We start from the raw sequence: 12,153 nt of genomic DNA on the forward strand, positions 1-12,153 counted from the left end.
TTCAAAATCTTCAAAAATGGACTTATCGGTTTTTGCAAACAAACTCTTAATGTGAATCATTTACCATTCTGTTGTGCACTTGAAATTAAACTTGCTCCTGAAGATGATGATACATGGTTTTTTTGAAGTCACCAAACCACCAAAAAAAATCTTTTTTTTTTTTTTTTTCATGACAACTGAAAATATATTGATCAGAATTTTATTAGATTCATCATGGAGTAGATGTAGAAAGTGACAAAAGTACAAAATGTAACCTGTCAAAAATGTAACAACTGTCAAAAGAAGAAGATGGGAGCCTGATAAATTTGTTATAAAATAGATACACTAATGTACCATGCATATCATAAATGCTCCTGCATTAAAATCTTGTTAAGATTTTGGACAATTATTCCGAAAAATTATTTTTCCAGTGATTAGCTTTTGTTTTCTTGAACCTGTGGCAAGCCACAGAAAAGTATGGAAAGTTTGTCACCAGATTTAAGAAGACACAGTTATGAGAAATGAGATTATATATAAATGAAGCATGCACTACAGCTGTACATTGTATACCAGGAGGCAACATCAGCCATTTAGTAAAATGTCACTTTTAGTGAGGAGAGCCAAAACATATGAATACTAATGATTGAGCACTGGTGCAGTAAATAATCATCTTATAAGAAAACTTTCTTTTTAATTTATGATTTAATTGTAATTTTTTATGTTTGTCACTGAAACACAACTGCATCTTTTCCCTTAACAAATCAGAAGTTTCAAGTATCCTTTGTGTTCATCCTTAGTATTAAACATTGTGTTCAATGATGGGTCTGTGCACTCTGCTCGGACTTGCACTGTAAAGTGGCACTTTATGACTTATGATTAACATTCAATGTCAATCTGGACAATTTTTATTCTTTTCTTGTACATGTGCACATAATATTTATGTACAACAGTTGTAAGTAATTCACACATATTATCAATAATTGGCATACTTAGGAACAAGAAAACAGAAAAAGGTGTCTTGCATGATATTAACAAAAGAAATACAAGAAAACTTGGGTATTGTTGACTTAATTTATAGAATTGTATGTGTAGAGCTATTGTAGCGCAATTCCGTTACCATGTGTCTTAGATGTAATTTTCCTACAGATTGTGAAATTCTCAACTTGAAAGTAGACAAATCTTGATGGATGTGGTACTTCAAAGTTAAGAGATCTTGACTGTCATAGTTACAACTTCAAATCACAGTTGTTAGCATGAAAATTTAGTTTTTTGACAAAAGAAACTCATTTGGCACCTACAAACTTGTAGAATTTCTAAATTAAAGGCTAGAGAGTACTTATTTAGTGGTTATATTTTACTTGAAGGCATAAACAATCTTTATCAAGACATTTCAGAATACATGAGTACCAAGAATTTGTATTTTTTCCAGTGTATTTCAGAAGGTGTAATTCTGTTACCATTTGTGTAATTCCGTTACCCCTGACTTTACAGGGGAAAAGCCTGCTGCTAAGAAAATGTGATGAAATATTAGAAAAACAATCCAATTATTAAAACTGAAGTGACACAATCAAAGAATGATGAAATCAGACTACCACCTAGATAGTGTATGTGTTATAGATTTCAGAGAAACTACTCCCAAAGTCAGGGTTGAAGTTGTGACTCAGTTTTCTGGTAATTCAGTTACCATCACACATAGACCTCCTTTGTAACCAACCAAGTGAGAACATTCAACAAATTTGTATTTTGGATGATAGTGTGAGTATCTCTGCATCTTTTAAGTATATTAAGAGAAGGCAAAGTAATCAATCCAGTGTACAGGAAGAAAGAATATAAGCCAAAATTCTCTGATTTGTAATTCCGTTACCGCGGAATTGCCCATCTACAATGTATCCAGAGCATGTACATGTAGGAATTGCTGAGACCCAATGACGAGGCATTTAGAACATTAGAGTATCATGCTTTCGAAAAGTGAGTATTTTTTTTGGAAACATTTTACTGTTTTGAAACCTAGAATTGAGGTACATTGTATATGCCACGTACATTGTATGTACATGTATGCTGAGTAGTATAATTTTTCTTTAAGGTTTTAACTAGTGTTACTAGTTTTCAAACTTCACCATTAATTTACATTTCTCTGCTTAAAGTCTAGAAATTATCAGGGTAACAAAATGACAGTCATACACATGAGCTACTGCACATTGTACACTTCACTTGAGTTCTTATTTATGAATCCTAATTAATTTAGCTTTCTATACAATAGGAGTAGAAATAATATCCTAACTGCTTTAATACAATATTTGAAAGTAGTCCAAGCTCATCCGAATGACTAGCGGTATCGAATATACATTATTTTGTGTAGAAAGTGAGCTGGGTATCATTAATGTGTGCAGTGATGGATATGGTTGATAATCGGGGTTTTCAGACCAACTTGAGAAACAATGATGAAACAAGACACCGATGACATTTCGTTCAACAGCAATAAGAGCTAATTTCACACCGCTTCCTCTTAAATTTTATCCCACTTTATTTTAAGTGCAGTGATTTGATGTTGATTTTGGCTCCATTGGATGGCGTGAATACATTTGTATGATGGGTTTGGCTGTCTGGCAATTATTCACTGAAGTAAATGTTCATTGTATGTCTCCAGATTAGAAACTAAGTGCACTTGTTGAGTCCCCACTGAGAGGGGAAATTCCATTCTGATAATAATTATATTGCTTTGTATGAAAACAGAATAATGAGAGAAGTAGATCATTGAAAATGGTGGGAAAAATTGGGCATGCAAACAGAAAATAAAAATTAACCATGAACTGTAGAAGTTTTAAGAGAGCAGGGCAAATTGGCAACTGTGATTTACATTGTAGATGTTGAGCAGGTCTTCGTTCAGTTTTCACATTCAAGAGATCACCAGATTTCATTTTGCTCCCAATAAAAGAATTTTCTTCAGAAATGCATTTTGTGTGTTGCTGCTATACAATAATATGAGTAACGTGTTCTTGTGGTACAGTGTAGTTCTCTGGTGTATAAGTTTTATTTGTGCCCAAGCATTTGAGAAAAATGAAAATTAGTTGTTTTTTTTTTTTAAAACAAACTGAGGGCTGCTCATTACATATATCACACAAAGTTCCCAATTTGTCTTACACTTAAAAATTTTACAATTCATAACTTTTGTATGCATGTTCAATCCCCCAAAAATCTTTACTAACTTTGTTATATTTCTTTTATTTTTTTAAAAATATTATATATTAAAGGGATGGTGCAGTATTGGTGGAGATGAGAATTGGGCTTTTAACTTTTTGCAAGATACCAAGAAAACACTTATGAAATAGTACAGAGCATACTGTTTTAAGAGGAATTTAAAGTTTATTTGATGAAAATCAGGTTTGGAATGACTGAAACATCCAAAAACAAAGTAAAACAAAGCAATTTTCATAATAAAATGTGGGTCCCACACTTTATTAGAATTGCTCTGTTTTGGATATCTCAGCTACAAGTATTTCAAAACCAATTTTCATCAAATAAACATTGATTTTCTCATGGAATTACATGTTCTTTCATATTTCATAAGAGGTTTCTCATTATCTCACCAAAAAATGTTAGAAACCTGAAATTAGGTCTCAACCAAAACTATACGATCCCTTTAAAGGCAACATACTGTATATCAGGGTAGAATTTCCTTTCAACTTTTTGGCAGTATAGTGACTACCAGAATTGTTTTTCCTCTAAAAAAAAGATTTTGATGGTCATCTACTATTGAAGGGAATGTGAAGAAAGGTTACATTTTGTCTTGTACTCAAGTATAAAGTGCCCAAATTTTGTATCACTGCACTTTAGCTCTGCCTGGATGATGAACTTGCGATACCTCACAAAGCAATTAATGAGATTTGATGAATGTGTTTTAATTTGGTCTTCCTGCATTTTCTAGCTGTGCCATGGAGACCACAAGCGGAGCGGCATTTTGTGGCCCTGTACCCGTTTGCAGCCCGAAATGATGGTGACCTGTCCTTTGAAAAGGGGGAGGTGCTGAAGGTATTCGACACAGAGTATGTAACAACAATTTGTTTCATATTTTATACACACTTTATTTGTTTTGTATTGTTAGTACCTCTGACATGTGAAACAATCCTTACTGATTAAATCCAATGAGGACAGGCTGATTTTGCTACAACACGCATTTCCCATAGACACTTGCCTGGGTATACTCGGGGACTCGTCCTCAACGTGTTAAAGGGATGGTACAGTATTGGTGGAGATGAGAATTGGGCTTTTAACTTTTTGCGAGGTACCAAGAAAACACTTATGATATAGTACAGACCATACCATCATAGAATTAAGAGGAAATCAAAGTTTATTTGATGAAAATCGGGTTTGGAATGACTGAAACATCCAAAAACAAAGTAAAAAAAAAGCGATTGTAATAAAGTGTGGGTCCCACACTTATTAGAATCACTCTGTTTTGGATATCTCAGCCATTTCAAAAACAATTTTCATCATATAAACTTTGAATTCCTCATGGAATTACATGCTGTTTCATATTTCATAAGAGGTTTCTCATTATCTCACCAAAACATGTTAGAAACCTGAAATTAGGTCTCAACCAAAACTATACGATCCCTTTAATGTTGGTATTCTTCTTTTCTTAGTGAATGATGGGGGGGGGGGGTTTCCTTGATTGGATGACATGACATTTGCTCCTGTGACAATTGCTCCAATCTTTTATTTTCTCCAACACAGACTTAGGGTTAGGGTAAGGGTTGTGATAGGGTTTTAGGTTTAGTTTGATGTGAGGATTAGGATTATGGTTTGGGTTATGTTTGTGGGTGCATGCAGATATTTCATTGTCCAGAGCAATTGTTGCAGGAGCAAATGTCATGAAACCCCTTGATTTGGAGTTGAGTAAAGGACAGTTTCACTTTAAAGGGATCGTATAATTTTTGGTTTAGACCTAATTTCAGGTTTTTAACATTTTTTGGTGAGATAATGAGAAACATCTTCTGAAATATGAAAGACCGTGTAATTCCATGAGGAATTCAACGTTTATTTGATGAAAATTGGTTTTGAAATGGCTGAGATATCCAAAACAGAGCAATTCTGATAAAGTGTAAGACCTACCTTTGTTTTACTCTGCTTTTGGATGTTTCAGTCATTCCAAACCCGATTTTCATCAAATAAACTTTGAATTCCTCGTAAAATGGTATATGCTCAGTAATATTCTATGTTTACAGGCGTTTTAACTTGGTATCTCGTAAAAAGTTAAAGGCCCAATTCTCGTCTCAACCAATACTGAACCATCCCTTTAAGCTTGTGATCTGTCATAATTTTTGCCTCATAACCAAAGAGATACATAACATCTGGATGATAAGCTAAAGAGCAGATCATGATGTCTGACCACACCCCCACTTATTACATATAATGAGTCTTCTATTGGTGCCATTATCAATTCATTTCCCCCCATAACTGTAAATTCCCCTACAACATTTTTTTTTTTTTGTCAACCAAGTAGTTGTAAATGGATTGTTAACAGTATACTTTGGTGTGTGTAATTGCTTCTTCTGCACAAACCACTTCCTATACAGTTCGACCTCGATTATCCGGCCTCCTTTTATCCAGAAATCTCTATTGTCCGGACGCGTGCACGCAGTGAATGCATACATGTACTTGCCAACTAGTAAGATTTTATCAGATTCAGTAAGATTTTTTACGTTAAAAATAGCAAAATCAGATTTTCTGTCAGAGAAATCAGATTTTTGAAAAATATTTAGATATACCTTTCATGTGTATTTTCTGAAGATTTGACCGAAAGTAAGATTTTTAACTTCAGTTTGCATATAAAATAAGATTTTTGCAATCCACAAGTAAGATATTTCGTCTTGAAATGTTGGTACAGTAAGGGCACCGGTTTTCGACACTTTAGCACATTTCCTTGTTTACCATCAATACTGCACCGTTTTACCTCGGAATTTCGATATGAAGTTGAGCTACAAAGGCCAATAATAATATGCCTTAAACGAATTCCCATGTAAATGCACTCGCGTTCAATTTTAAGCGATTTCCGTCACGCCGTCGCTGGCATCAGATTTCGACACCCAGCATCATTTTTCAACACAATCACAGCGCGCATCACACAGAAATCACATGGCGCGTACAGTACGCGTACACTGCATTGTGGACGCAAACTAGCAATCATACCGGCGCAAGAACTTGTTGTTTCCTCTGTAACGTGTCTTGATATGGAAATGTCGAAATCTGGTGCCACATTCTCAAAGCCAACTCTTTCTACAAGTTTGCTCATTTATCATGAATTCAGCCATGAAATTACTAAAGACGATTATGAAATCAAACATCAAGATTTGGCAAACAAACTGATACTAAAGCAAGATAACCGGCACGGGTGAATTTAGTTTTACGGCGATGTATACAAAATGCGTCATATTGTTTTGAACCCCTAAAAATGGCTGACATTAACATTTCTGCTGACACTGTGTTGCTTTTCTCCTAAATATTCTACCGTCGGATTATGATGACAAGTGACAAACGGTGTTTATATAAGACTAGAAATGTGATTGATAACTTGGTTGATTGCTGAAGTCAGACATTTGTATTGAGTATAAAATTTTATGAGAATTATCTGCTGGGTGTCGAAATCTGGGTCCTGTTGAAAACTGGTGCACTAACGGTAGGTATGTGAATGACTTTTTTTTTCACCCAAAAATTGAGAAAAAACAGTGACTTTCATGGATCTATTTCACTAATTTCATAAGATGTGCATGATAGGTTTCTCAATATCTAATGAGGTAAAACACATATGATTTTCACATAAAGATATACTTTAATTTTGTGAAGAAGGGACTACAATTTTGCGCAGGCTAGCATAGATTACACCACCGTTGCGGGGTACGCTACCTGCCTAACTGCCAGTGCACTGGGACGGCTGCTTGGACGGCAGCTATATACATTAACATTGTGTCTCCCATATCCGGCCAATTCGCTTATCCGGATGAAGCGCCGGTCCCGACATGGCCGGATAATCGAGGTCGAACTGTAGCTGTAAATGGATTGTAAACAGTATACTTAGGTGTATTGCTTCTTCTGCACAAACCACTTCCTTTATTAAAAAGAACAGAAACTGAAAGATGATGGATGGTCGGCTCACAACATTGTATTCAGGATTATGTCAAAAGGAGCACAATGCTACCCCTTACTGCTTGCAAACTTGCTGCGAGACTACTGTAGCTTTTGTGCACACTTCCATGTGGGAAAAAATGGAGAAAACCATCTTGGAATAGATAGAGACAGCTCTATAAAGACTGTACCGATGAAATGAATGTTCATGTATGGTATACTACATATGTATTTGTCCTTGTTTTCATGTTTTCAAACTTTGAATTTTGATAAGAAAAGGGTTACTCTGTCTGAAAATACACCAAACCCAAAGGCAGCCGGGTTTACCCATTGTACCAATCCATTTACAAGACTCTGTTTTAAAACTCTCTATGTGCCATGTTTACATGCCTAACTCAGTCGACGGTGTGCCAACTTCGCATTACTTTCCGGTCAAGCGCATAAACCCGCCCAAACCGATGCCACAGTACAATAAAAGCATTCCTCTCCCACACAGCTTGGATTTTATGTGGTGAATGACCAGCAAGCAGTGTCCCCTACTGGATTCTGCGGTTAAATTCTAGGTTTCTTTCACTGTTTTGTGTGCAAAAGTTATGCCTTTACAATAAATGTATCTCTTAGTCATTTGAAAGAAAAACAATCATAGATTTGTCATACAGTTTACATGAAAGTGAAGCTTTGCATTTTCTCTACAACATTGCTCACTCCATGTCAGAAATCTATAAAATTTTACATAGATTTGAAACACAGAATGTTTTCCCAAAGCATGATGATGTTGCTGTCTCATAATAATGTGGTACACAGTGAGATTATACCATGGCATGTAAAGAGTTAAAGGGACTGTACAGTACTGGTTGAGGTTGGGATTCATGTTTTGAACATTCCTAAGAAGTGAGATAATGAGAAATCTCTTATGAAATATGAAAAAGCATGTAAATTTAAGAAGGATTCAACGTTTATTTGATGAAAATTGGTTTTCAAATGGCTGAGATATCAAAAAAAAAAAGTGATAATAAAAGGTGACAGGCCACGCCTTTGATTAGGATCTCTTTGTTTCACCTTGTTTTTGGATATCTCAACCATTTTGAAACCCATTTTTGTCAAATACACTTTTGATATATCCCTTAGAATTGCATGCTCTTTGACATCTCATAGAGTGGTTTCTGAATAATATCTTCCAAAATGTTAAAAGCTGAAACCTCGCCTCGACCAGAACTGTACACACCCTTTAATATCAATATCAAACCTTGTCACATTTTTTAGTTGGATTTATGATGCAGTCACATTTGCAGACAAAGATTCATTGAAAGTCGTTCAATACAGAGGACTTGGACTGTTGGGCGTTTGTTTATTTCGTTTTTCCACCTGAGAAGATGGCTGGATAGCCCATATTTACATGTACCAGGGAGGTGGTCACCTCCCTGCATGCACATGTAGCTGCAATACTGTAGCTGGTCCTGTTGGATGTGAGTCGGACCACTACACTGGGGTATGCATCTTGCTTGTAGTGAAAAAAGAATGAAGCAGGATCTTTTACATGCAGAGTTGTGACTCTGTCACACACTAGACCTCCATTTTATGCCCTATCCAATGGACAAAGTGTTTTGCCTCTTACTAGAGGGGACAGGATGATTACACACAACATGATTATTGCTCAGTTATAGACCTTGGAACTGAAACCGGGTCCTTTGGATCAGGAGGCAGATGCGTGCGACCGACCGAGCCATGTCAATTTAACGCCCATAGAAGCCTTTTCGATAATAACACTCACACAGCATCACTTTTAGGCTGGGAAAACATCTAGGGAAAAGTAGTTGCGTGCAAAGATGGTTTGAGAGAGATATAATTGTATGTCACGAGATTCATTTCAAAAGTCATGATCATAAAGTGACATTACAAATATTTTGAAATTTGATACTTTTATGTTAGGGCAACCACATGATGCACTGCAGGCATTCAAAAGAAAAGTCAGACATTCCTGGCATCCAATTTCCACAATAGAACATATATGTGCACAGTTCCATCTCTCAGAAACTTGAGCACAATGTGGCTTTTTTGTATGCTTTTATGGAGACAGTTTTCAGGGCCTATTAAAAGTATGTTGCTGTTGAACCTGTACTCCATAACATCATAAAGATGACTAGCCACAATGATATAAAAATTGACGAGGTAATGTTATCTGGTCTGTCTTCCAGTGATCTTGCTTAATACAAGTTGTCATTTAGATTTCTTGTTTCAAAAGGAAATTGCTAGGAATATAAATGTTGAGTATATATCAAACCCACCTTGTCACACCTGTAATTGTGAAAATCTAATGATGATGATGACATTTAAAGGGGATGGCTAGTATCTGATCAGTGGGAATCAGTTGGAATGCTGGGGGATGATTGTTCCAATCCTTGTGGGATTCATTGAAAAGTACATTTATCTATCTATTGTTGTGTGAAAATTATTTGCTTCAGAATGGTGTCATATTCAAGTGATGTGCAGTTTAATGTTTCCAGGTTAGCATGCCTGTACAGTGACGGGGCGATCGGTTAACGGCCCGTTAATGATCGGGGCAATCGGTTAACGGCCCGTTAATGATCGCCCCGTCATACTTGAATATGAGACCATTCTGAAGCAAATAATTTTCACACAACAATACAGTAGATAGATAAACGTACTCTTAAATGAATCCCACAAGGATTGGAACAATCATCCCGCAGCATTCCCACTGATTCCCACTGTTCAGTTACTAGCCATCCCCTTTAAGAGGGCATAGGAGTTGTGAAAACATGTGGAAGCTCATAATTATTAAATTATTAAATCATTATTTCATAACCTTCTCACTTTTTTTCCCATTTTCACAAACCTCTACCAGTCTTAATTGTTATATCTAATTTTTACTTTGTTTGTTTGAGGTCAACATGAATAGCACCATGAAGACAATGTGCAGACTTTGAACTTTTAACTCTTTTTATTGCTATGGGGGTTTGGTGGTGTGCATCATGGCAGATAATTATTACAATATTAGGGCCTCTCTGGGGAAAGCCCCATCAAAAAGCCCCTCAGGGCCTACCATTCATTGTAATTGTATCAATTTTTAAAAGGGTTTATACGTTTGTGGATATGTAGTGTCAAATAAGTGTAGTGACTGATGCCCAGCCACAATATGTACCTTATCCGTTTACTCAGTATGCAGCAGATACTGTAAAACACTGTATTTTCGCGGCATGAAATTTTCGCGAATTGGAGCCAATGGCCTTTTTGCGGAATGAAATTTTCGCAAGTTGCCTCAACATTCAATGCATAGGGTAGACAAGAACTTTCGGATGCATTTTAATTTAGTGAATCTTGGCTCTCACGAAATTTGCAAAATTAAGATGCACCCGAACATTAGTCATTTTACAGTATTATACTGAGATCAAACAACATGACAGTAAATTGTAGTGAATTATGAACACTATGTAGTGAAGACATGTAACATCTTGTAGTTGATAAATATGTTATTGCATTCATTAGACCTGATGTCTACCATACCTTCAAAACCCCATCAAATCCATTATGACTATAAACAATGGTTTCAATATCACCTTTTTGACACTTGATGATTATCAACTGCCTAGATAGAAAAATGCATTGTACACCCATTGCGACTTACATTTGTACAATGTAGGGCACAAGACTTACTAATAACGTAGTTTGTATTTTGCACGCACACTCATCCCCCAGCGCATCCATAAGATCACTAGCTACACTGTATACTTCTCCAGTCTCTCGCACATGAACATAACGCTTCATATAAAGTAAAGATCAAATTTGGAGTGTGATACAAAGCCAGTAACTATTGTGTGTGAATGGGTCTACAGAAAGTGAAATGAAAGATTCATGTTACCGTACATCTTCACAAGTTTGTAGCTATCCATGAACCATGACACAACATAATTGTTCCTGCCACAATTGCTCCAGTCTTATTTTCTCCAAGGACCTACATTGTAGGATTAGGGTTGGATTTGTGATAGGTTTTAGATTTATTTTGATGTGAAGAGTATGATTAGGGTTAGGATTAAATGTTTGTAGGTGGGTTTTGGGTTAACGTGCAGGTATTTCAGGGGAGAAATTGTCATAGGAGCAACTGTCATGGAACTGACCTAACCACAAGAAAGTTTGTGGTTAGAAAGCAATTTAAATGACAAGTTCGCCCAATATTGAGTGAATGCAGCAATATTAGTAAAACATGTCAGTAAAAGTTTCAGGAAGATTAGACAACCTGTTCAAAAGTTGAGTTTTTAAGGTTTCTGTGCTGCCTTCACTGGATGAAAAAACTAGTACTGCAGTTTGAGGTGTCATGTACAGTGTACATGTATGTACAAAGATATAAAGAAAATGTTGAATTATCTTTATCATTTCCTGAATATATCGTTGTACTATTTATCACAAACTGTAGTGTTCTCATCAAGCGATGGCTGCACATTTTTTTTTTTTTAGATTCAAATAACTTCTGAATGGATTGTTTGATTATTCTTCTTTAATAACCTTCACTGATACAATGTATCTTCTAAGTTTGACCTGCATTCACTAAATACATAGCAGTATATTTTGGTTGACAGGTTCAAAGTCATAACTCTATGTGAAAGAGTATTCCCAGGATCCCTTTAGAACTGATAGTTTCCATCCTTGGGACTCCATGATCATCAAAACTAGCTAACCTCAGAGTTACACGTATATTTTACAAGGAAGGCTTGAGGGTTACAGGCAGTCACCTCATGCTTTGCAATGGTGTGTTGGTGTGTGATGCATCCCTTTAAAGTTTATAAGCCGACTGGTGTGAACTGAAAGTATTGATACCTGTAATGTAAAGTTGTCATTGGTAATGACATGCCATCTATCTCCATGAGTGTTATGAAGGTGAATGGTCTGACAAGCTTTGTACTGTAATGAATTACCGTGTGCACTCTCATTCACCAATCTGGTGTGAGTTGATGTGGCTATTTGAAAAGCATACAGATTTAGTTTACATACATTTCACTTTCACTGTGGTATGATATATACTGTATCTGTAATAAAAGG

General features: G+C 35.9%; 1 protein-coding gene across 1 annotated transcript in view; it reads left to right on the forward strand.

The window, feature by feature from the left end:
- LOC140233621 (proto-oncogene tyrosine-protein kinase Src-like) overlaps positions 1–12,153 on the forward strand; it is a 54,470-nt gene that overhangs the window by 13,241 nt on the left and 29,076 nt on the right. The window contains exon 3 of the mRNA XM_072313722.1: positions 3,905–4,022. Within this exon, the coding sequence (XP_072169823.1) occupies positions 3,905–4,022 (118 nt within the window). The remainder of the gene's footprint in view (positions 1–3,904; positions 4,023–12,153) is intronic.

This window comes from Diadema setosum, chromosome 10 (genome assembly GCF_964275005.1).
Source record: "Diadema setosum chromosome 10, eeDiaSeto1, whole genome shotgun sequence".
Lineage (NCBI taxonomy): Eukaryota > Metazoa > Echinodermata > Echinoidea > Diadematoida > Diadematidae > Diadema > Diadema setosum.